This window comes from Eptatretus burgeri, chromosome 6, assembly GCF_056783735.1.
Source record: "Eptatretus burgeri isolate ZD-2024b chromosome 6, Ebu_testis_v1, whole genome shotgun sequence".
In the NCBI taxonomy this organism is placed as follows: Eukaryota; Metazoa; Chordata; class Myxini; order Myxiniformes; family Myxinidae; genus Eptatretus; species Eptatretus burgeri.
In genome coordinates, this window is record NC_140966.1 from 5,604,543 (window position 1) to 5,632,042 (window position 27,500).

The following is a 27,500-nucleotide window of genomic DNA, read 5'->3' on the forward strand; positions in this document are numbered from 1 at the left end:
TTTTGTCACTGATCTACACAAAATACCCCAAAATGACAAAGTGAAAACATGTTTTTAGAAATGTTTACAAATTAATGGAAAATGAAAAGCTGAAATGTCTTGCGTCAATAAGTATTCAACCCCCTGAGTCTATACTTTGGAGAAGCGCCTTTGGTCACGATTACAGCTTCGAGTCATCTTGGGTATGTCTGTATCAGCTTTTCACATCTGAATTTGGCGATTTTCTCCCATTCTTTCTGGGAGATTTTCTCAAGCTCTGTCAAGTTGGATGGGGAGCGTCGGTGAACAGCAATCCACGTTTTTCTACAGATTATCAACTCAATGGGATTCAAGTCTTGGCTTTGGCTGGGCCACTCAAGGACTTTCACATTCCTGTTCTGAAGCCATTCCAGTGTTGCTTTGGCTGTATGCTTGGGGTCATTGTGCTGCTGGAATGTAAATATTCACCGCAGTCTGAGATCTTTTGCACTCTGAAGCAGGTTCTCCTCAAGGATTTGCCTGCATTTGTCTCCATTAATTATTCCCTCTATTCTTACAAGTCTCCCAGTCCCTGCAACTGAAAAGCATCCCCATAGCATGATGCTGCCGCCACCATGCTTCACGATACAGATGGTGTTAGATGAGTGATGATATGTGCTCTGTTTCTGCCAGATGTAGCACTTTGCATTCAGCCCAAATAGTTCAATTTTCATCTCACCAGACCACAGAATCTTTTGTGCCATGCTCTCAGAGATTTTCCCATGCCTTTTTACAAACTCCAGGTGTGCTGTCATGTGCCTTTTTTTTCAAGAGTGGATTCTGTCTGGCCTCTCTCCCTTAAAGCCTAGATGTTTGAAGTGCTGAAGAGACTGTTGTACTTCTGGCAGGTTCTCCCATCTCAGCCAAGGAACTCTGTCAGAGTGGTCTTTAGGTTCTTGGTCACCTCCCTGACGAAGGTCCTTGTGCACAGTTGTTCAGTTTGGTTGGACAGCCAGCTCGAGGAAGAGTCTGAGTAGTTCCATATTCTTTCCATTTCCTAATGCTGGAGCTCAATATGCTCTTGAGAGCTTTCAGCACTCTCAAAATTGTTATATACCCTTCCCCATATCTACAGTATACCTCCTCACAATTCGATCTCGGAGTTCTACGGACAGTGCCTTGGACATCATGGTAGAGTTTCTGCTCTGACATGCACCGTCAACTGTGGGACCTCATCGAGAAAGGAGTGTTTCTTTCTCAATCATGTCCAATCAATTGAAATTGGATGCACCTGAGCTCATTTTGATGCGTCAGAGAAAAGGGGTTGAATAATTATTAACGCAAAACATTTCAGCTTTTCATTTTTAAATAATTGTAAAAAATTGTGAAACATGTTTTCCTTTTCACATTATGGGGTATTTTGTGAAGATTGGTGACAAAAAAAACAATCACAATTTAATCCATTTTCAATTCAAACAGGAACACAACAAAATGTGACAAAAGTTGAGGTATGTGAAAACTTTCTGAAGGCACTGTATATCTTTCTATCTAATATATATATATATATATATATATATATATATATATATATATATATATATATATATATACATATATCCATTGGGACCATACTGTGTGCAGAGCATCGGTGCTGCCTAAGCAGTCTCCTTGGCTATTGGGCACAAACTTGGACGGGTAGCCACTCCGACACGGGATACCAGCATGCCAGCACCCATTTTGCCGACCTCGGAAGGATGACAGGTCAAGTTAACCCCACCTAGTATTAATTCAACAGCTGAGCAGGATTTGAACTCAGGACCCAAGGATCCCAAGCCCACCACCTGAACCTTTAAGCCAACACCAGGCATATATATATATATACACATGTATCACCATTAACTTTTCTAGTTCTCCATGAATCAATATCAAATGACTCTTGACAAAGTCTCTTCTCAGTTTGTTGTGTGTCTCTAAGTATTCCCTCTCTGTCAATGTACATCTGTCCTGCTGTCAATTAATTGCTAACCTCACCTTCTCCCCTTTGTCATTCAGATTTTCCATGAGCCTTTACCTCTATTAAAAAAAAAACCCCCCAAAAAACATGACGACTCCTCGTGTTTCTTTCCTGATTCCTTCATGCAGCATTTTAAGACTACTTCTGAAAATAATGCCATGACAAATAATTATGTGTCTATTTTGGAACCTTTTAAAAATTATTTATCTTCATTCTTATTTCTCACTTACCATGGTCTTTTTGACATATACTTCCTCTCCTCGCGATAGGCCAAAGTCTGCGATCTTAGCCACGTAGCCTTCTGCCACCAATATGTTACGAGCAGCCAAGTCCCTGTGGATGAACTGCCAGAAAAAAAAAATGGGTAGTAGGAACATAAGGAAAGATGTGTGAACAGAGGACAGTGAGACTATAAAGAAGTGAATCATTTACACTCTGAAATTGGTATCAATTGATTGCAGTCACTTGTGGTTGATAATAAAACATTATAATAGACCCAAATTATTTGTTATTGACATTCAGGTTATTGTACAGATAAACCATAAAGTTTTGGAGCAAAGAAAAGGAAAAAAAAAAAAAAAACAACCTAGATTTCAACAGTTGTACATAATATTACATTATCCCATTCTCAAAATTTTTTGATCAGCCCTTGTGATGAACTAACTGAATAGTGTACACGAAGTCAAATCTGTAGGTGCTGTGCAGGTAGCAACTGAACATTCACAGATATAGCTACCATTAATAGACACCTCGTCCAATGTCTAACCTCATCAGGTGCATGAGGGGCATTGCAAGAGGGCAGTGGTCACTGTGGAAAAGATAACATGCTCCCAAATCCATGCGATCTCTTCCTGTCTTCTCAGCCCGCTTCCCCAAATTACATGGCCTTGCCACATTGCCTGCCCGCCAAACAGAAATTTGCAACACACCCCCTCCCTGTGGTTCACAAGGATCGCATGAGGGTAAAACTCACTGTTTTGATCGTCTATTGTTTTGTGAGTAAACAATTGACATTGTTAAATAAAATGAGGGGATATTACAATTGAGAGTCAGTGGAGAATCAGAGTGATTCGAGGCACAGCAGAGAAAACAAGGACCATTATAATTGCCTACAATTTACGTAATGCACAATTGAGAAAATTGCACATCAGTGGATGAGGAGACGGAGGAAAACGGATTAAACTTCCAGTTTGAAGGACTTTTGGCTTTGAAATATTTAATTCCTAGTGTAGAGCAATCGAATAGTAATATAGCTTTTAAAGCTCCAATAAATCTGATTATCATCTGGAAAATACGATGGAAAATGAATAATTTTTGGCAACATAATTTAAAATTTTTTTTTTTACTCTGTCAATAAAATAAATAAAATATAGAGACTAATTTAGAAAGAAGAAAGTCCACAAAAAGGTGATGAGTTTCACAGCAGTTGCATTTCATTAAGATATTTGAATGGATTAGGCACTCACATGGAAGGATAGATTCAAATGAGAGAAATCTGAACCGAAATAAAGAGAGGGTGTGAGATGGAGTGAGAGAGTGAGAGAGGGAGAGAGAGAGAGAGAGGGTGAGAGAGAGAGAGAGAGATGGCGAGAGAGAGAGAGAGAGAGAGAGAGAGGGAGAGAGAGAGAGAGAGAGAGAGAGAGAGAGAGAGAGAGAGAGAGAGAGAGAGAGAGAGAGAGAGAGACAGAGAGAGAGACAGAGAGAGAGAGATGGCAGAGAGAGAGAGAGAGAGAGAGAGAGAGAGAGAGAGAGAGAGAGAGAGAGAGAGAGAGAGAGAGAGAGAGAGAGAGAGAGAGAGAGAGAGAGAGAGAGAGAGAGAGAGAGAGAGAGAGAGAGAGAGAGAGAGAGAGAGAGAGAGAGAGAGAGAGAGAGAGAGAGAGAGAGAGAGAGAGAGAGAGAGAGAGAGAGAGATGGCGAGAGAGAGAGAGATGGCGAGAGAGAGAGAGATGGCGAGAGAGAGAGAGAGATGGCGAGAGAGAGAGAGAGATGGCGAGAGAGAGAGATGGCGAGAGAGAGAGAGTGAGAGAGTGAGAGAAAGGGAGTGAGAGTGAGAGAAAGAGAGTGAGAGAGAGAGAGAGAGAGAGAGAGAGAGAGAGAGAGAGAGAGAGAGAGAGAGAGAGAGAGAGAGAGAGAGAGAGAGAGAGAGAGAGAGAGAGAGAGAGAGAAACTTTAGCCCACCTGCTTCTCACTGAGGTACTGCATACCACATGCCACATCCGCTGCAAAGTGCAGTAGCTGCTGTGAGCTCAGTGTGCAGGCAGTCCCGTTTTGTTTGGCAAATGCAGGATCAGTGTCCAGCACTCTGCTCTTGCGTAGAAACTCCAACAGGTTTCCATGCCGTGCATACTCAATAGCAAGGTAGAGGTATCCTGTTGATATGGGTAATGGCCATAATGCCAGTAGAACATTTAGCAAGGTGGAGTGGAAACCTATATTTAATGTAAGCTGTAATGACAAATGTTTTCATCATCTTTCTCCCTCCAAACATCCCACTACGTACACACCCATCTGATCCCCTGAGCTGCCTCCCTCCCCCACATGAAATATTTATTTGTACTGTTTGTGCATTATCATGCCACAATGCCAGAACATTGTCTGCAATCATTAAATTTAGATGCCTGCTGTTGGCTTTATTGTTCGGGTGGCAGGCTTGGGCTCCGAGGATCCTGAGTTCAAATCCTGCTTGACTGTTGAATTAATACCAGGTGGGGTTGACTCAGCCTGTCATCCTTCCAAGGTTGGCAAAATGGAGCACCAAGAATATTTCATGCATAATCACCTGATGTATTTGATGGATCAATCTGAGCATTGGTTCAGGAGGATATTATATGTGATTGGTGGAACTACCAATAAAAGGCTCATTAGCCCGTGGGATGTCAATAGTTTCTCCACGTGGGATCTGCGACGGAAACCTTAGGCTCTCTTGAGCAGCATGCTTCGAAGAAAAGGCATCGAGATCAGTTTGGACCGGGGCCTAAAATGATGACATCATCCCAAAGCTGTGCGAGTGTCTATGTTTAGGGCATGTCTTGCGATGACAGATCAATGTGGATTGCCAAACCTGAAGGCCCAGTTATGCTTATTGATCCAGACACCCAGAGATCTTACCGTCTCCCCAATGTATTCTCCTGCACATCCTGAGCAAGGGAAGAAGATACCACACCCACGTGTTCATCCTGTCATGCTGCATCCTTCCCTCCATCAAGAGATGACAGAGAGTGCACAAAGGGCCCTGGTGGATCCTTAAGAACATGGAGTGTCCAGAAAACCAACACATATGACCGCTACCTGGAATTCTCTTCATCCCAACCTATGGCTCACTAGCACGCCATATCACATACACTGGAGGTGAAGGCACACTTCATTTAATCAACTGAAACTGGTGTCAAAAGAAGTTAATACGAGTACACCTGATACAGGCCTGGAAGGAAAAGGGGATATCCTGTGACCCTTCTTCCCAGCACAAAGAGTCCACCAAGACAAGTGATCCTCGGCTACAGAGGAGTGATGCGGAGAGTGAATGGCTGGTTTTTCTTCCGTACTTTGCAGGTGCATCATAAAGCAATTGGGAGAGTGATAAAGATGGCCGTAACTTGGGTCACTTATCAACCAATGCAGACTCCCAATAATTTATTGACAAAGGGGAAGGAAATATCACAACCAAGGGGAAGGATGAATGCGGGGGTGTGATGCATTCCATCCCTTGCTCGAGATGTGCAGGGGAATGAGTTGAGGAATGAAGAACTAGTCTTGCAGGTGAAGGCGAGTGTCTATCTGCATCGACCTCAACAGGACATTGATTGACGTATGGCGACCATCAAGGGAAGAAAGAAGAAGTTGATGTTTCAGGTGTTAACCCTTTGGAGCAAAAGAGCAGGGTTAAATGTCCAAAACATCAGCTTATTCTTGCTTCCTCAAGCAATTGGCACACCTCAATTAACGTCCTGTTGATTTCATCCACTGAATGTACAGGAAGTTCTCTGAGTGTCTGGATCAATGAGCATAAGTAGGCCTTTTCATTTGGTTATCCACAACAATCTGTCATCGCAAAGCATGCCCTAAACACAAACCATCGGCCTCTTTGGGATGATGTCAGTATTTTAGCCTTCACAACAAACTGAACTCAACTCCTTTTCCTGGAGGTATGGTGTGCAAGGAGGGCTGGGATTTCCTTCACAGGAGAAACTAGAGGGGGAGCACTCGGGAGAGTGCAAAACCTCCGCCGCCAATACTGCTGGGTCACTCAAGTGAACCTTATATCTTATTCATTAAATATGATGTCAACAGTGCTGACAGAGTTATAGTTCTTTTCTCCATTTTCTTTTGTGGGGGGGGGGGGGGGGTTGGAAATCACTTAAAACATGTAGAAATGCAAAAAAAAGAAATCGAAATTTTGTTGAAAAAAAAAGTTGCAAAATTTTTTTTCTCTAACAATTTTTTTTGGGGGGGGGGGGTTGGAATCACTTAAAACATGTAGAAATGCAAAAAAACAAATTTTTTTCTCTAAATTTTTTTTTGGAGGGGGGTTGGAAATCTCTTAAAACATGTAGAAATGCAAAAAAAAAATTTTTTTTTTTCTAACAATTTTTTTTGGGGGGGGGGAACAATTTTTGGGGGTTGGAAATCACTTAAAACATGTAGAAATGCAAAAATAATTTTCTCTAACAATTTTTTTTTGGGGGGGGGAGGTTGGAAATCACTTAAAACATGTAGAAATGCAAAAAAACTTTTCCTCTAACAATTTTTTTGGGGGGGGGGTAACAATTTTTTTGGGAGGGGGTTGGAAATCACTTAAAACATGTAGAAATGCAAAAGAAATTTTTTTTTTCCTCTAACAATGTTTGGGGGGTAACTTTTTTGGGGGGGGGGTTGGAAATCACTTAAAACATGTAGAAATGCAAAAAAATTCTCTTTTTTGGGGGGGGGGTAACAATTTTTTTTGGGGGGGGGTTGGAAATCACTTAAAACATGTAGAAATGCAAAAAAATTCTCTTTTTGGGGGGGTAACAATTTTTTTTTGGGGGGGGGGGGGTTGGAAATCACTTAAAACATGTAGAAATGCAAAAAAAAAAAAAATAATAATTTCTCTAACAATTTTTTTTTTGGGGGGGGGACCAAGTCCAAAATTTAATGGCATGATCATTGGACCATACCTAACCCCCCCACCAAGTTTCGTCGAAATCCGTCGAGGAGTTTTTCCGTAATACTGTTCACAAACAAACAAACAAACAAACAGACAAACAGAAAGGGGTGAAAACAGTAACCTCCATCCATCTTCGAAGATGGCGGAGGTTCACGATTGACATCCCACAGGCTTATGAGCCTATTTATTGGTGGTTCCACTCATAATATTCTCTCCAGTGAATGCTCAGATTGATCCACCAAATACATTACGTATAACATAATCCTGATGCTCCATTTTGTCATATATTTGTATTTCTTCTTTATTTATATCCCAGCTTTCCTGTGCCCTGGGGGGGGGGGGGGTTGTTGACCAAAGAGCTCTTAAGGCATTCAAGGCACACAAACTACAGCGGTGGTGGTACAGTCTCGGAGAAATAGGAAGGAGCCTCAAGAGTGCTACATCATGCATGTTGATGCAGTGGATCCTGCCAGGGGAGTACTGGAAGCATCAGCAGCCGGCATAAGATGACGGAGTTGAACCACAGACTCGTGAAGAGTGGCGGAATTCGATGCCAAACCAAAAACCACCGCTTTTAACCCCGTTCAAGGCTGAGAGTGTGTTCCTGTCTCCATGGTTTTCAGATGATCCAATTCTAAATTCTGGATGCAACTGCTTTCCTCTATCTCGATTTTACCACTGTGTCTGCCTCAATGCTCAACTCTATATGACTTTCCCCAAATATATTTGACTCTGTCCTCCACATATCTCTCCATCTCCACTACCAGTATCTCTCCAACTCAACTGCCAACTGTCGTTGGGGAATCCCTTTAATGATTCTGTTCAAACCCACACACCGTGCAATTGGTTGGCCTGCACAAGCTTTGGTGAGTTCGAACCAGCCATAGGGACAGGATATGAAAAGACATATTCAAAGGAGTCTTCGACCTTCAGGTTTAGGGGAAAAGTCGAGAATAAACTAAGAACGAACTACAAAATTAAATACCACCTACTGCTCATTGAACACTTCAATAACCTGCAAGGCACAATTACATAATATTCAAATTATTCATACAATTATCACAACGAAGGTAATACAGAGAATTATTTTATTAGATAGACAGAAATTACGATTTCCATAACAATATGTTATGCTCCTCAAAATCTGATACACAAACTGGCACAACATTGGTCCACACTCCCAACACACCAACATTTACACACTCCCAATATACAAACAGGTACACGCTGATCCGAGCCCAATCTGTCAGTCCCCTCCTCCCCTCAATCAAAGTAAGAAATAATTGGATGTTCTAATTTTATAAAGAAAAAAATACGGGCAATGCCCCTGTACTCACCTGGTAGGAGGAGGGAACCACTGCAGGCGTGGATAATCCACGAAATATCTAAATTAGCCAATGGTTTGAACAAACTTGTGAAAGCACAATGCCGAGATGATTCCCACCAAGTTGCAACTAAATCGGGTGAATAGTTTTTGAGAACAAGTCAAAAGTAGCGATTCTTGAATCGTAATGACCTTTGACCTTAAGATTGACCCACTTAATAAACAAATTTTTTTTTGTGTGTGGGATTTGCAAGGCATCAGGAGGTCTTGGTCCTCAGACATTCTATAAAGTGTGCTGAAAATAGGAATATTAGTTTTAGCATCAAGGGTGATGAAGGTTGTGGTCAAGTTTCATCGAAATCGTGTGTGTATTTTTGGAGAAGTAAGCAAATACTATTTTGGCGGGGTCAAACCTGGACTCACTTTGACCCCCTGTAAAACCCCCTTTGACCCTGATTTTTTTTTTTTTCAATGGAGTGAACAAACTTTTGTATATCACAGCTGATGAAGGTTGTGGTCATGTTTCATTAAAATTGTGTGTGCAGTTTCGGAGAAGAAGATCCGAGTGTTTACATCCTGAATGACTCACTGAAGGACTCCGCATGATGACAATACCTCACCTGAACTATGCTCCAAGAGAGCCAAAAATAACTTCGCTATTTAAAATAATCACCCAACACATTTACTAACATGAACAGCACTCAGTCAAGCACATACCGCCACCAGGTTGTACAGTTTACATTAGGCATCCCATTGATATGTCGGATCCGGACCTGAACCGAAATTTTATCGTAAGCTGGTTCTTGTCACCGAACCAACTCATCCACCAAGTTTTGTCATAACACTTCCACAACCTTTTGAGATATCATGCCGTAAATAGTTTTTAGCCCCAATCTCTCAATGGTGAAGAATCACTTAGAAATTAAAAAAAAATCTCATATCCTGATCTGGATTCATATATTCACCAAAATCGAATCGATTCTTCATTTTGAAACACCTGACGTGTCCACCAAGTTTCGTCTGAATCAGTCAACAACTTTTTGAGACATCGTGCTCTGCATGGTTTTTAGCCTGATCACTCAATGGTGAAGAATCACGTTAAAAATTATCGGATTCAGATCCGGATCAAAATCTTCACCAAAATGTCATCCGAATCCGTCCATAACTTTTTGAGATATCCTGCAGACAAACAAACAAACAAACAAATAAGAAAGACGTCATGCAGAGCACAATACTTGTGAAATCAATAAAAAAAATTTGACCTTAACAATAATTGGTGGTTGAATTCAATGACCATACATGCAAATCTTCTTCAAATTTCAAGTCGATTGGAAGAAAAATTGTCAATTTTAGAAATATTGCCTCTGTCAAACTTTTGGCCTATGTTGACCTTTTGGCCGACGTTGACCTCAAAAATAATCGGTGGTTGAATTCAGTGACGTTATGTGCAAATCCTCTTCAAATTTCTCGTCAATCGGATGAAAATTGAGGATTCTAGATATTTGACAAAGTTTTTGAGCTTTGGCTTATGTTGACCTTTTGACCTCAAAAACAAAAGGCTTCTTGCTTACGACGAACTCTACCAGGTGGCGAAGTTTTGTTAAGATCGGTATAAAATTATGACCTACAATTGACATACAGACAGATGAATGAATATTTACTCGCAGAATGACACTTGGCGAAAGGAACGGCAATCGGTTGAGCGGATACCTCCGCCAGACTGAAGTTTACATTTTGTATCTCACTGATAGTTCGGATCTGAATCCGGACCAAAACCGAAATCGAATCGGATTGTTCTTTTCACCGAACCAACTCATCCAACCTAGTTTTGTCAAAACTCGTCCACAACTTTTTGAAATATCATGCTATACACAGTTTTTGGCCCCATCTCAATGGTGAAGAATCACTTAAAAAATTCTCGTATCCGGATCCGGATTCAAATCTACACCAAAATCGAATCAATTTGTCCTTGTCACACAACCAACATGTCCACAGAGTTTCTGCAGAATCCATGTTTTTTGGCAGTATCTCTCAGTGGTGAAGAATCAATTAAAATTTTTTTTATCAGATCCGGATCTTGATTCGGATCTTCACCAAAATCGAACCAATTAGTCCTTGTCACACACACACACAAAACATGCCCACCAAGTTTTATCCCAATCAGTCCACAACTTTCTCGGATCCGGATTCGGAATCTTCACCAAAATTAAGCATCGCCATCCTGGACCGGTCACCTACATATACAAAAAATTTCAGAACGATTTCTTGAAAACTGTGGCCAAAAATCATGTGACAAACAGACAGACAGAAAAATGCTACAGACCAACATAGTTGGTGAAGAAAATTTCTCGCCAAGTAATAACGCGCGCGAACAACCAATGCACTGTGGTTGAAATATCTTCGATTTTCGACAAACAGACGGGTGTGAAAAGACAACCTTGGTCCATCAAGTCGCACATATGTGGCTTGCGGTATCGTGGTGGAGGATCAAGTAAACGCATCTCACCACGGTGTTCACACGCTCCAATCAGGTTGATGATATTCACGTGACATCCAATCTTGCAAAGAACCTCCAGCTCACCCACAAAATCTCGATGATCATCCTCGGATGCAAAGTCTACAAAAATAGGTAGAAAAGCTGCTTGGAGGAAATTCATGGATTCTACACATATATCAGCAGGTTTGTGTGTTTTAACAGTTCATGTACAATTGATATTATTCACAATAACGAGAAAATAAACTCTGGCTCCTACTACAGTGTGTCTTCTTCTTTCGTACGCGGCACAAGGCTGTGGGACAACATCGTTGGCTGAGGGTGAGGCAATGCCCTCTGTAGGTTCGAGGAGGAATTTTGTTCTGGATATCGGCTTCGAGAAGGACACCCTGGGATAATTAACTGATGATCCCTCTCTGTGGTACCATACTCTTCACAGAGCATTGGTGCCACCAAAGCAGCTTCCTGAGTAACGGTTACACTGGGTGGTTTGCAGTTGCCTTCCCAGCAATAGTTAGGGCAGGAATTTGTAATTTGTTCAGGGTTCCAGTAATAGCTCACCTGCTCTTCGTGAAGGACACAGTGGGCCTTTATCATCCACCAACTAATGCTTCCAGTTAGAACACCCAGTTTAATGTCCATCTGATGGACGGCACACACATATTGATGAATTACCCTACCTGTGAAACACCAGCAGGACAGTTTATAGCTGGGCCGACATTCAAACTCAGATTAGAGAATTTAGAGGTGAGTGTGTGTACCTCCAAGCCATCCTACCAGCCCATCCTACCAGCGGTGTATAAGCCTTATGAGTTTAATAGGATGTATTATCAAGTGTTAGTGACAACATTATAGCTTTGTACACACGATAAGTGGTTTGAGAGGATAACCAAAAGGTAATATGCCTGGTGCTGGCTTGATGGTTGGGGTGGTGGGCTTTGGTTCCTCGAGTCCTGAGTTCAAATCCCACTCAGCTATTGAATTAATACCAGGTGAGGTTGACTCTGCCTGCCATCCTTCCGAGGTCGGCAAAATGAGTGCCAGCATGCTGGTATCCTGTGTCGGAGTGGCGACCCCTCCAGGATTGTTCCCAATAGCCAAGGAGACTGCTTGGGCAGCACCAATCTCCTCCTCTCATAAGGTAATAGTATAGTCTGGGGTAGATTTTGGAATAAATAAGGTCCTAATGCTTTGCAAACAAAGCATTGCATTAGTAAGTATAGCCTCCTTTAAAAAGAATGTGAAAATGGCTGTTCTACTTGCTTACACTCACTCGTAGACATCCAAAAGATCCCATAGTAGCTTCCATTCAAGATCCTTAGGCCAGCACCATGAATATTAAACTCTCCAGTTCCTAAAACTTTCAATTGTTTTGATAATTCCATTGTGTTAAAAGAACTATAGACATGACAATGATGTTTTGAAAAGTTAATTGGAGAAATCTTCCCACAGTTGCCCAGAGGAATTGACAACCAAACAATGAGAGTTGATATGTGGCAATGCCTTGGCGTAAAAGTGTAAAATAATTAAACAAATATACATGTGGAAAAAGAAAATGAAAAAATAAATAAATAATGAAATTCTACAAAACTAAATACTGCATAACATTTTTAACTTGTGAAGAGAAAACAAACTTTAAGTTGACCAATCACTAACTCCACCTCCCCCCATAGTCCGGGTTAATATTATACCATAAACAGGAGAGAAAAGAGGAGGGGGAGTGGAGAAGGAGGAGAGAAGATTAAAATAAATTAAATTATGAAGCCAATTCATCGGCAAAAGAGTGAAAATTAAAATATGAACCAAAGTTCTCAACACCATTGGTATCTGCTGCAAATAATCAGAAACATAGGACCTGCTCATGCTTTCTCTCCAAGACAGGATGGCAGCCTCTCTGCTTTCTTCCGCATCTCCTCAATCTTGCTACCTCTGCTGTTTGATCCCTCTGTCCCTTCACACAATCCCTCCAAGTCACACAAGTTCCTCCAGCAACCATTCCTTGTGAAACTCCCAAAATCCAGACACGCTGTTGACGTCCCGCTTGTGGAGCTTCATTTCCTGTCTATCAAATCCAATTCTTGCCGCAGGAGCTTCAAGTCCGCAGTACACCATCAACTCAGATAATTAATCCTCCATCTCTACCTGGGATCCTTTTATCCTTGTTAACCCTTTCCTAACCCTCCTCATCTAGTGCAGGTTGCTATATTTCCTTCCCACTTCTCTCCCTCTCTCCTGTTTTCATATGGAGTCCCATTGACCTGTTGTCGCACTGTTCCGTTGACAGTGCATTGCCTTCTACCCTTGTCACCTTGGTCCTCCATAAGCCTAGATTTTTTTTTGACCCCCAAAATTTGCTAATTCGCAATGGTTTGGCATACAGTATTTGATTCCCATACCACGAACTGATTACTTAACAAGATGTAATTTCCTCTGTCAACATTATTTATTTCATTACATTTTTTTCCTTTAGATATACATTGCATTGCATCTTTACTATAATTCACCATCCGTCTGTCTGTTCCCAGGTACCGCAAAAACGACTGAACCGATCGCAACCATTTTTTGGGTGTGTAATCCTGGGACCCCTTGGAGTAAAATAGGCATAAATATAATAACATGACCCCCTTGACGGCTCCCGTAGAGAGCGGGCGCTTCTAGTTTAGTTAATTCACAATTGACATGTACAAGCAGTAGCACAGTGCTTCGTTGATCCATTAGTGATTGATGTATTTATCACATTGGTTGATTTATCCATTATAGACTAGCATTGAATTAGCTGCACGGTTATGCCCACAATGAATAAAAAGAAGAAGATGGTTGATTTATCCGCATTGAAAGATGAAAAGGTGCTGACATTTCAGGCTTTTCCCTTTGCCGAAGCAAAAGAGGATTACCCTTTCACTGCGACAGAGGGTAAGGCCCGAAACGTCAGCACCTTTTCATCATTCACACCGGATAAATCAACAATTTTTCTTCTTGTTTTTATTCTCCTGTGCCACATACTGGGACCGCTTGTTCTGTTCTCGAATTAGCAACTACTTATGCCCATAATGTTCTTTTTACTGTCAGCCATTTGTCTTTGCAAATGCGTCAGTGTTCTGTTTAGACATCTTGATGTGCAGACGATTGTACGGAGATGTGATAATGTGGGTTGCATGCACATTACGTTGTGTAACTTGTTCACTTTAGTGTTGGGTTGATCAAGGGTATTGACTGGACTTGGTGGTGTAACGGTTGGAACATCTGCTCTGACTTAGGTCAGGTAGAGGTTCAAACCTGGCCCTGGCTGAGTCATACCAGGGTTAAAAAGAGTACGTGTTGTTTATTTGCTTGACATCATATTTGTAAAGGATAGAACATTGACAACCATAGGGCTGAATGGCTTCCTATTGTGTTGAAGTGCCTTGTAAGAGAACTCGTATTTATTACCCTATGTATGTGGAAAAAAGTGGGGTTAAGCAATTGGTTCATGTCCATCAATCTGTCCGTCGGTCCGTCTTATCAGTTTATGATCTGAGAACAACTTATTAAAATGGAATGTTATATTTTGAACACGAATCGGAACATGAATATGAAGACAAGTCTCGTTTTACCGTATCTTCGTCCTGAAGTTGTCCCAATTGGACATGTGCAGAGAGGAGTGAGATAATATTCTCTCTCTCTCTCTCTCTCTCTCTCTCTCTCTCTCTCTCTCTCTCTCTCTCTCTCTCTCTCTCTCTCTCTCTCTCTCTCTCTCTCTCTCTCTCTCTCTGCTTGGCAGTCAAACAAAATTTAAAATCATTCCAAACAGGACACTGACTGTTTTTAGATATTCTAAAGGACACAAACAACAGGCATGAAGAACTAATGTAATGAGTTAGAGAGGGTTTTGTAACAGACACTGCAGAAAATGGTGGAAAAACCCACAATTTATTTATACACCTTTAAACCTCTTCAAAACCTTTATAAGGGTACCAAGCCTTTCAGGCTGGGTAACCTGTTGTTTTTCTTCTGATTATTCTTCTACACTTTTATTTATCAGTTCCACCGTGATTTTTCGGGTTTATCAACCCATCCCCCATTCAGTTTTGCAATCACTTCTGTGTCTGTGTCTGTGTGGGCCGAAACTTTTTTTTTTTTTACCATTTCAGCTTTTGTCATCAAATTTTCAATGAAGTTTTATTAAGAGAATATGGAGAAGGCAAATTAATAATTTGGTCGAAAAGTCAAAAGTCAGCATCACATAAAATAGTCAATTTTCATCCGATTGACCTGAAATTTTAATTATCATTTGAGATTTTGTCATCAAATTATCAACAAAGCTTTATTATGAGAATATGGAGAAGGCAAATTAATAATTTGGTCAAAAGGTCAAAGTCAGCATCACATAAAAGTCAATTTTCATCCGATTGACTTGAAATTTTAATTATCATTAGAGATTTCGTCATCAAATTATAAATCAACAAAGCTTTATTACGAGAACATGGAGAAGGCAAATTAATAATTTGGTCAAAAGCTCAAAAGTCAGCATCACATAAAATAGTCAATTTTCAACCAATTGACCTGAAATTTTAATTATCATTTGAGATTTCGTCATCAAATTATCAACAAAGCTTTATTATGAGAACATGGAGAAGGCAAATTAATAATTTGGACAAAAGGTCAAAAGTCAGCATCACATAAAATAGTCAATTTTCATCTGATTGACCTGAAATTTTAATTATCATTTGAGATTTTGTCATCAAATTATCAACAAAGCTTTATTATGAGAATATGGAGAAGGCAAATTAAGAATTTGGTAAAAAGCTCAAAAGTCAGCATCACATAAAATAGTCAATTTTCATCCAATTAACCTGAAATTTTAATTATCATTTGAGATTTTGTCATCAAATTATCAAAAAAGCTTTATTATGAGAAAATGGAGAAGGCAAATTAATAATTTGGTCAAAAGGTCAAAGTCAGCATCACATAAAATAGTCAATTTTCATCTGATTGATCTGAAATTTTAATTATCATTTGAGATTTTGTCATCAAATTATCAAAAAAGTTTTATTATGAGAATATGGAGAAGGCAAATTAAGAATTTGGTAAAAAGCTCAAAAGTCAGCATCACATAAAATAGTCAATTTTCATCCGATTGACCTGAAATTTTAATTATCATTTGAGATTTTGTCATCAAATTACCAACAAAGCTTTATTATGAGAATATGGAGAAGGCAAATTAATAATTTGGTCAATAGGTCAAAGTCAGAATCACATAAAATAGTCAATTTTCATCCAATTGACCTGAAATTTTAATTATCATTTGAGATTTTGTCATCAAATTATCAACAAAGCTTTATTATGAGAATATGGAGAAGGAAAATTAATAAATTTGTAAAAAGCTCAAAAGTCAGCATCACATAAAATAGTCAATTTTCATCTAATTGACCTGAAATTTTAATTATCATTTGAGATTTCGTCATCAAATTATCAACAAAGCTTTATTATGAGATAATGGAGAAGGCAAATTAATAATTTGGTCAAAAGGTCAAAAGTCAGCATCACATAAAATAGTCAATTTTCATCCGATTGACCTGAAATTTTAATTATCATTTGAGATTTTGTCATCAAATTATCAACAAAGCTTTATTATGAGAATATGGAGAAGGCAGATTAAGAATTTGGTAAAAAGCTCAAAAGGTCAAAGGTACCGTTTACAATCGGGAAGAAGAAGTCTGAATATGAAGATGACAGGCTTTGCATTTTCAGATGCGTTCTACTTCCCTTTTAAATTCATTTTCTCTGCAACCACTTGAGTGATTGATGCAGAATTTTCACCACAGGAGCAACTACTCATGTGTAATTTTTATTGATAATTATGACATCATAGGTCACGTGGTGTGGCAGCCATGTTGTAAAAAAGGAAAAACTTTGGACCTCTATCGCCGAAACCGCTCCATGGAAAAAAAAATGAAACTTGGCACGTGTCAAACACTCCACGTGGGGGATAAGTATTGTTAACCATGACATCAGGTCAGGTCAGGTATGGGAGCATGTGCCAGAACAGCACGTCGCTGCGTCCACTTTCCGCTGGTACTCCAGGGGCCTCCGTCTGGCCATCCCCCAGGCAGATGCTAGGCCCATCCCCATCTCCTTGAGATGATGGTCAACCTGTTGCAACTATGAGGCACGTGGTCGACCCACTGGCCTCCTCCACTCATGAGACTCCCTCGCTGAGAGAATTTGGTGAGCAGGATCAGAGTCAGGAAAACGAGCCACATGTCCATACAGCTGCAACTGACGCTCACGGACTATGCAGGTAACAAATCTCATCCAAGTCTCTCTCAGCAACCGCTCGTTGGACACAAAATCCGACCAGCGATAGCCAAGGATTCTCCGAAGAGACCTGGTACCAAAGGAATTAAGTCTTCGTCTCAGATCCTTGGTCAGAGTCCAAGTCTCGCACCCATAGAGCAAGACTGGAAGTACCAAGGACCTGAAGACTCGGACTTTCGTCCTCCCGCACAGGTACCGGCAGCGCCACACCCCATGATCTAGTGAATCCATGACTCCCCAGGCCCGACCCAGACTTCTATTGACCTCTGACTCGCAGCCAGCAGAGACATGAATATCACTGCCAAGGTAAGTGAATCTCTCCACGACCTCAACATCCTCACCACAAACAGACACAGACAGGACAGCAGCATCCAAGATGTCACCGAAAGCCTGGATCTTAGTTTTGACCCAATAAACCCGTAATCCCAACGGCTCCGACTCCTCATTCAGCACCTCGAGGGCCCCCAAGAGGATGTCTAAAGTCTCCACAAAGATGACTGCATCATCTGCAAAGTCAAGGTCCGAGATCTTGACATTCCCAAATGACGCACCGCAACTTGATCTCTCCGACATCCTCCCTAGAATCCAGTCCATACAAGTGCTGAAAAGTGTGGGGGCAAGTACACATCCCTGACGAACTCCAGTAACAACTGGAAATAAGTCAGAGATGGTACCACCACACTTCACAGCACTCTCAGTACCAGAGTAGAGTTCAGGCATCAGATCGATCAGTTTTGGTGGCACCCCACGAAGACCAAGAATCCTCCAGAGGACATCCCGATTCACTGAATCGAACGCTTTACAGAGATCAACATAGGCTGCAAGCAGCACCTGCCGAAACTCTCGTCTGCGTTCGGTGAGGACACGAAGTGCAAGGATACGGTCAATCGTTGACCTCTTTGGTGTAAAGCCTGACTGCTCTGGACGCTGGTGCTCAAGCAGATGGTGGCGAAACCTATCGAGAATTATCCGAGCAAAGACCTTGCCCGGCACTGAGAGCAGCGTCACCCCTCGGTAGTTGTTGCAGTCTTGGCGATCACCCTTCCCTTTCCAGAGAGGGACAACAAGGCCCCTCTTCCAGTCAGTTGGGATGATGCCTGTGTTCCAGGCAGAGCACAAAACTGCATGCAACGACACGAGTGCAGCATTTCCACCAGCCTTGAGATGTTCGGCATGGATGCCACAGATCCCTGGAGCTTTGCCCCCTTTTAACTGGTTCACCGCAGCCCGTGTTTCCACAAGCGTAGGTGGACCACAGTTGATTTGAGGGTCAGCAACAGGGATTGTAACACCCTTGACGTCCAACTCGACAGTTGGGGGATCAGCCTGGTACAACCGCTCAAAGTAACCAGCCCAGCGGGCCTTCACTTCAGACTCCTCTGTCAAGAGCCTACCACTCTCTGCTCGAACTGTAGTGCTCCGAGGGATGGGCTTGGATGAACGTAATGCGCGAATTCCCCTGTAAGCGGGACGAGAATCACCTGTCCACAGGTGATGCTCTACCCCCTCACAGATTCCTCGCACATAGGCCTCCTTGTCCACCCTCAGTGCACGTACAGTTTTACGCCTCAGCTCCCTGAACAGCTCAGCTCTGCCATTCAGCCTGGCCCTGCGACTCTGGTCAATGGTATCCAGTGTCCCTTGAGAGACAAAATTCTTCTTTGCCCTGCGGTGAGCTCCAAGGCATCCACCGGCAACATCAAGGACGGTGGTCTTGAAGGCGCTCCACAACTCTTCAGGACCCCCCAAAGCACCCAGACCCCCCAAGTGTCCACTCAGCCTGTTCGCAAACTCTTCAGCTACTCTCTCATCCCTGAGCTTGGCAACATCCAGCCTCAGCTGGGATGGTACCATTCTCCAGGATTTAAGGTGCAGCTTTAGAGTTGCTACAACAAGCCTGTGGTCAGTATTGAGGAACTGGGCACTCCGGTAGACCCTGCAGTTCTGGATCATCCTCCAACGACTGTCAATGAGGACATGGTCAATCTCCTTTGCCACACCACCAGCGTTGGAATACCAAGTCCAGCGATGAGCTTGTGGGCGCTGAAACCATGAACCAGCCACCCTAAGTCCATGACTTCTTGCAAAGTCAAGGAACTTAGTGCTATTCTGGTTCATAGTTCCTGACCCATGGGGACCAACACACACCCCATAACCGTCCCTATCAGTTCCAGTCGATGCATTGAAATCCCCCAAGACTAGAAGTGTATCTCGTCTGGGGCACTGATCAAACACAGACTCGAGTGTGGCGTAGAATGCATCCTTCACGGTGAGATCACTCGCCTCAGTTGGAGCATAAACAGAGACCAGGGAAATGACACCTAAGGAGTGACGAATCCTTAATCTCATAATACGCTCATTGACCGGTGTTACCTCAATTATCATTGGGGTCAGCTTATTGGACACAGCTTCAGCAACTCCTTGGGTATGGTAACCATCAGAGCGACCAGACCAATAGTAGGTGTAACCACCCACCATTATCTTGCCGCAATCCGGTCTCCGAACCTCAGAGAGAGCTGCAATCCCGATGTCCAAACGCTTGAGCTCAGATGATAACAGACAGGTGATCATCCTCTCTTAGGGATAGGACATTCCAGGCACCCACCCGAAGGGACCGCCTCAGGTTAACCCAAGGAGACCGCCGTCTGGTGGACGACACCTCAGCACCACTCCGACACACTCTCCCGCAATCTGACCCAGGGATGTTACCCCGTGGTTTCCCTCCTATCAAAGATTGGGGGTCCCGAAGGCTTTGCCCCAATCCCGTCATCCGGTGAGCTGCCCTGCGAAGGGAAGCTGCACAGGAGGTACTCCCACGGAGTGGATTTTCAGATTTTTTTGCGTTTTTGCGTTTTGCGGAATGAAGGGTTTTACGGTGGCCGGAGTGCAAATCCTGCCACCAACCTCCTAATAAGAAGTGACCCAACTGCAGGAGGACGTCCGCAGACACAGTTGGGCACTAGATATGGATGGCCGTTGGCTCACAAGGAGCTCCTCCGCCCTTTGACAGGTTTTGTTTTTAATCCTGCTGGGTGTCCATATCCAAACACCCTCCTCACCAGAAAACCTGGTGGGGGAGACGGTTTAGTCGCCGACAACCCGACCATGGAACAGGTTAGTACAGGTTTACATGGTACCTGTAGCAGGTCACAGATCGAACCTGACCTGACAGATCGAACCTAACCATGACATCGGTGCCTTCATTATGACGTCATAATTTGATACGTCGAATGCTTTATCCGATCAGTATGAAAATTTTTGACGGTTGTCTAGCAACTAAATGTTCATGAGAAAAAAAATTGCTGATGTCATTAGTCATATGTTTTGGCAGCCATATTAGATTGAACATAAAAAGCTTTAAAAAACCTTTTTCTCCAGAACGGCTGGCTTGATTGATCCAAAACTTCATGCACATGATCTACTAGCCTTGGGGAATATAGGGTGTAAATTTCATGTCATAGGTCGCATGGTCTGGTAGCAATAATTTTTAGAATAATATACTTTTAAAAATCTTCTCCAGAACAGCTTGACAAATCGAGGGGAAACCACACACGTTCCCCAAACCTTGGAATACCAGGGTGTTCACAAATAATTCATAGATCACATGGTCTGGCAGCCATATTGGAATGAACAGAAATCTTTGAAAATCTATTTTCTCTTGAACCGCTTCATCGATCGATGGGAAACTTCACAATTATGAACTCGAAGTCATGGGGAATATATGTTTTATATTTCAACCTGATCGGACGCATGAGTCTGGCAGCCAGAAATATTTAATTGTTTGAATCTGGGTTCTTTTTGATTTTTTTTTTAATATAAATATTTGTTTTTGAATAAGGCTCACTTTGCTGTGCCTGGATGAGTTTGAGGGTAGAGGAGCAGCAGCTGAAACCCAAGGTTCATTTGCATAAATCATTCTTAATGAAAGATTTGAGGATTTACTTAAATACTATATTTCCTCAAGTTTCCCCTTTAGGACATCCTCAATTTGAGGATCATTGCATATTCGAATATTCCTTAAGTTTTTCCTTGAAAGCTTTCTTAAACTTAAGGAAGCACCATCTCCCCAACACCTTTCTTTAAACATCAACCTTTGAGTGTCCAAATGGTCATATTCATGGAAATTGGTCAGGAAGATGTCGCGAACGTGTTTTCAGAGACCATCTCAACCAGCGAGGGTATTTAACATGTGATAACTGAGCAGACGTAAAGGTGTGTTTTGGTGCAGGTACATCAGGTGCAGCTAGTTGAACGAGTTGTTAGTCCATGCTGCTTGTGTCGTGGTACTTTCATGGTGTGAACATTTATTACTTCGTGATCAGGTTATTTAGATATCAATTCAATTGATACCGACAATGACCCCAGGAAAAAGGGTCAACTGCAAACATAAGTAGATTGAATGTGGTGTGTTACTGGGTCCATAGTTTGTCAATCCCACATCATGGAGACACGTGTGGAATCTCGTTTGACTCAGGGTAGTCCCAGTTTACCCTTTCAACCTCGGTCTTACCCAAATCGAGAGATTCTTAAAAATTATACACTATTTATAGTTACAGTATTGTAATTAAACATAAAAGTACTTCAACAACACACATCATGCAACTATACAATGTATTGTCTCTCTTGTGCTTGAGAAAAGCCTCCACTAGTGCTTGTCTCTTCCTGACGCCAGTTTGTAGATTGCTTCACTACCATCCTGCTTTAAGACGCCTCTTCCTATCTCAAGTCTGATTGGTTGCCTGGCATAGCAAAGGCTCCTAAGGATTTCATCACCCTTAAGGAAATCCTTACTTGAGTATTTCCAAAGCTTGTTTATACAACAGTCCTCAAGGAAATCCTTTGCCAAGGAATCACAGTGTACCTTAAGGGGAATCTTTCCTTCAGGATGAGGGAATTTTATACAACTGGCCCGAATCCTATCCAGGTTCCTCCGAATGACTCTATCTTTGCCTTTTGCTTATTCCAGTTCCTTCTGATGACTCCAATGCAGCATTTGGTCTTCCATTTGATTCGAATTTAAGTTTTTTAAATCCCATTTTGAATTCATTTGAATAAAGAGGAAGTCATGGGTCAGCAATCCGAACAAAGCGGGGTTGTATCAAAGCAGGATGGCTTCATACCTGGTCATCACTGCCATGAGTTATAAAGTGGCAGCTCTACTTTAAATTGAATTATGTATACTTGAACACTGCAGAACACAAATCGCCTTTATAATACTTCCAAGAACCATGCTACATATCGGATATATAGCATGACAGGGTGTGACATGTGAAAGGGTATCAATAAAGCCTCCATCTCCTAAACTGTGACGCTACGTCGTCTTAATACAGTGTATAAAGAGTGATGTATAAGACTGCTTCAGGAGCGCTACACTTCTGGAAGTTAGTTTTTAACGATCTTTAAATTCATTATTTTATTATAATTGAAGGCTATACTTTGAACACTGCTTGGGATATGGTGTTCTATGAACTCCCTAGTTATGATAGTCAAACAAACCTACACCTATTTACGAATAGTAACACAGGAATCAAGTCAATGATAGTTTTGTTAACCCTTTTGCTTTGTGTTATTGGTACTGAAATTGTCCTGTTGGCGAACTTTGCTTCATCTCTTCGGGATAGCTATACCTTAAGTAAGAGACCATTCTCCATAATGCAGATCAGCAAGCTCATTTACCTGACCTGATAAATAATCCTACGAACCAGATGTAAGACATGAGGTAGGATGCATTACAACGATATTAGTTATAGTTCAAACTCCAGATCAGTGACAAGATGCTTTTTGGTAGGAATTGATTCGAATGGACCACAATATTTTCCAGCATCCTATCTGTAGCATGCTGAAACATTGGCAATCCCTGGAATTGATAGCATCCAAACGGCTGTCAGGATGTGATGAGTGCCATAGATTTCTCAGACTGAAACTCTTAGAGAGTAAAAACGGGTTCTTTCTTATTTAGAGTGCTCTTGTAAGCACTGTTATTGGCCTTGAGAAAACAATTATTTTATTCTATAAGCTATAAAACAATTAAATTCCAGACTGGGATTAAGATAAATTAAATTCAGATCAAATGGAAGACCAAATAGGTACAGTCCTGCATTGGAGTAATCAGAAGGAACCCGAACAAGCAAAAAGCAAAGATGAAGACATCAGGAGGAACCTGGATAGGATTCGCATTTCAGCTGCAACTCCTCTACTCTCAAACCCATCCAGGCACAGCCAAGTGAGCCTTATTTAAAAAAAAAAAAAAAAAAACCCACATCAACAAATTAAATAATTCTGGCTGCCGGGCCATGTATCCGATTAAGTTGAAATTGAAACCATGTGTTCCCCATCACAATTGTGAAGTTTCACATTGATTAATTGATCAAGCGGTTCCAGAAAAAAAATTGTTTAATATTTTTCTTAAAGCCAATATGGCTGCCGAACCATGTGACATCAATTATTCCTTAACAACCTCATACATACATGCCTTGAGAAACATTTCTGTGAAGTTTCCCCTCGATCTGTCCAGCTGTTCTGGAGATTTATGTTTTAGTGTAAATCCAACACAGCTGTCAAAGCATGTGACCTATAATGTCATATTGTGAACCTTTTGTTCCTCATGGACCGGTGGTCATATGTGTAAACATTTACCTCGATCTGTTTCGCCATTTCAGAGAAGAAGATTTTTGAAGCTTAAAAAAAACAAAAAACAATTTGGCTGCCGAATCACGTGATCGATGATGTTATCAAATGTTTTTTGTGAACCGTTTTATCCCTAGATGACCCTCAAAAAATTTCATACTGGTGTGGTTTCAGAGATACAGAGGTCCAAATTTTTCCCCCTTTTTCCAACATGGTTGCCACACCATGTGACCTATGACATCATAATTATCATGAAAACATTCTACACGAGCAGTCGCACCAATGGTGAGAATTTCGTCTCAATCCAACAAGCGACTGAAGAGAAAAACAAAGTTCTATGCAGACAAACAAACAAACACAGACAAACAAATGAACAAACGGACCCAAATGCAATACCTTTTCCTTTGACAAGGGTAATAAGCAGAGTAAGCTGCTCGTGTGATTTCAAACAAATGACATCACGTTGCGGCAATGTCTGCCCTCTGCTGGAAAGAAAAAAGAAGCTGCAATCATGTGTCTGGTTCCCATTGTGCATTGTTATGCTAAAGAAGAGAGAAGAGAGAAGAGAAAAGATAAACCATGGGTCATCCACCTCAAGGGGAATGAAAATGTGAGAGCAAAAGCAAGAAAGACAGATTACGACACGGCTCTAGACCGTAAAGGGAGCAGTATGCAAGAGTGGAAAGTGATAAAAGCACAATCAAACCACAACAAATCACATTAAACAAGCTCAAATGAGCTAAGATCCTCGTCCTCTTAATGATGACGTCATAAAAACGAATATGACGTCATTGTGATGTATCAGTTTTGTGATAAATTATTATCTGTGCTCATGCCCAGCTTGATTCCCGCAAACAAAATTCAAACAGCTTGCCTTGTTTCGGAGATAATGGTATAGGCGATTTCCATTAGCGGCGATATTATGACGTCAACTTTTTTTCTAGGAAGAATTTCCAAAATCGGAGATGGTTACTGCCTGCGCGTGGGCTTTTTGCATATACATGGCAAGTTTCACGAAGATCCGATGAAAACTCTGGGTTGTGAAACAAAAAATGTCAAAAAATAGGAATGACGTCATAAAAGTTGATATGACGTCATAGTGATGTATCATATGTGCGGTAATTCATCTCTGCTAATGCCCTGTTTGATTCCCGCAAACAGAATCCAAAAAGCTTGCCTAGCTTCGGAGATAATTTTTTCGGCGATTTCCATTAGCGGAGATATTTTGACGTCATAACTTCTTTTCTAGGAGGAATGTTCAAAATCGGAGATGGTTACTGTCTGCACAGGGTATTTTTACATATATATGCCAAGTTTCAGTTAGTTTCGATGAAAACTGTAGGCTGTGAAACAAATGAAACAAAAAACAAAAAAATGGCAAAAAATAGGAATGACCTCATAAAAATTGATATGACATCACAGTGATGCATCATATGTGCGGTAATTCATCTCTGCTAATGCCCTGTTCGATTCCCGCAAACAGAAACCAAAAAGCTTGCCTAGCTTCGGAGATAATTTTTAGGCGATTTCCATTAGCGGAGATATTTTGACGTCATAACTTCTTTTCTAGGAGGAATTTTCAAAATCGGAGATGGTTACTGTCTGCGCAGGGTATTTTTACATATATACGCCAGGTTTCAGGAAGTTTCGATGAAAACTGTAGGCTGTGAAACAAAAAAAGTCCACAAGAACAACAACGTGAGTAAGACTGAGAGATCCTCCTCGAGGATCTAAAAATAGTAAAGCCTACCTCTATACTCTCTAGGATAGCCGCGAGGCTTATACCTGTTGTAGGGCTTATTTCTACAATGATTGCTCCCAATTTTTAATGGTACCTGAGAGTTTCTGACACCCCCAGGAGAACTAAACCACCAGTTAGGTTTTTATCATTTCTTTCTGCATTCTCAATTTTCCGAAATTTCCAAGCTGTATCTCAAAACCAGCTGGGACTTTCGCAATTAAATTTTGCATCAATAATGTGAATATAAAGGACATGGGTTTGACAATTTTATGACCTTGCCCTAATTCTTAAGGTCATGACCAAATTAGAAGATTTTAACATTTTGTCTCAAAACTCAATTTTGTCCGAACAAAACTCAATCAAGGTTTGTCCGATCGGAATGAAATTTCCCTCTCTAGCAAGCCTCATAGTTAATACAGGTTGCATTTGAACTTAATTTACATCATACACCTCCAACTTAAAGGTCAAGGTCTTAGACCCTTCAGAGCACTAAACCACCATTTAGGTTTTCTCCCTTTTTTCTACTAATGTCCAAGCTGTATCTCTGATCCGGCAGGGACTTCCACAATAATATTTTGCATCAATAGTGGGAATTAAAAAGTATGCAGGGTTGGCATAATTTATTTGACCTTGACCTAATTTTTAATGTCATGACTCAATTATAGACATTTTAACATTTTCACCATAACTCGACAAAGGTTTGTCCGATACGAATGAAATTGCCCTCTCTCGATACCCTAGAGCAAGTCACATTTATGCTTAATTTATATCTCCACCTCTGGGTTAAAGGTCAAGGTCAAATGGCGGTCTGAAAAAAATAACGCAGTCACGGTGAGATGGCGGTCGGAAAAAAAAAATGCTTTTTTTGTCATCGCTCAATTTTGTTTAAATAATCTTTAATTCAATAATCTTTAATTAATTCAGTAGAATGGAATCATCTTTTATTCTATTTAGCTTATTAATGGATTCCTATCGAGAAATAATTGCATTTTGGTGTCTGAAAGTCTGACTGGAAGCAGTAGTCTAGCTTAAATGGAATGTGTGTGAAGATAATGTCCAGATGTCTCTTTGAACTCCTATCAAACTTCAGATCGTAAATGTTCCTCAGCCCTTTGAATTCAGGCTGCCATCCGAATGGCCGCTGGAATAAAGCAATGAGTGATCATTTTCCTGAACCCCAAAACATCAGCCTTGGTGCCATTCTGCCTCGAGGATGACCAGACATTCTCATGATCTCTGGGACAAAAGGGTATACCCTTTTGTCCTTCCCACTCCCTCCCCTCTTGTCTCATGTCCCCCTTGCTGTGCGTTGTGTGTTCGCTCTCACACGAGCCTCGACAAGGCATACAAAAAAAAATACATTTTCGAAAAACCTTTTAGCCCCTGCAAGCTCAGCCAAATCTCCCGCCAGCCAAATGGCACTTTCATAAGCACCTTTAAGCATCTTCACGGCTGCATCGAACTTGCGGCCTCCACAGGTGATGGTTGCACGTGCCACCTGGCCGAAGTTTCCTTGGCCAATGACCTCCCGGAAGGAGATGTCGTGCCAAGCAAGGGCTGGATAGGTCGGGCTTGGAGGCTCAGCTTGGTACTGCGCAGTGCCCTGGGAGGATGCATGACGTGAGTGAGAGCGTCTTGCCAATGACAGCCTTGTTGGGTGGAAACGAAGGACTGGCTCCGACCCCTGCACACCAACAAGCACGCATGATTGCATATACCAATTTTAGTGTTTCTATGATGACAATCAGAAGGATCACGGTCATGTGCATGCAGCACTTGACTGTGCCGGTTTGCATCATTTTTGGGGTGAGGATATGAGGCTAAGGCAGTGCTCCCAACTGATTAGAGCAGGAGTTTAGTTTAGAATCTGGCCATTTTATCAGCACACGATAACCGACTCCT

The 27,500-nt window shown here is 41.5% G+C and overlaps 1 protein-coding gene across 4 annotated transcripts in view; it reads right to left on the bottom strand.

Annotated features, from left to right (window-relative positions):
- Positions 1-27,500, bottom strand: part of LOC147024172 (tyrosine-protein kinase receptor Tie-1-like) — a 145,113-nt gene that overhangs the window by 27,411 nt on the left and 90,202 nt on the right. For all 4 annotated transcript variants that reach the window (XM_085883826.1, XM_085883827.1, XM_085883825.1 and 1 more), the window contains exons 15-18: positions 27,033-27,282; positions 10,946-11,056; positions 4,151-4,341; positions 2,203-2,316 (exon numbers count right to left, since the gene is read on the bottom strand). In XM_085883826.1, coding sequence (XP_085739952.1) covers positions 2,203-2,316; positions 4,151-4,341; positions 10,946-11,056; positions 27,033-27,282 — 666 coding nt within the window. The remainder of the gene's footprint in view (positions 1-2,202; positions 2,317-4,150; positions 4,342-10,945; positions 11,057-27,032; positions 27,283-27,500) is intronic.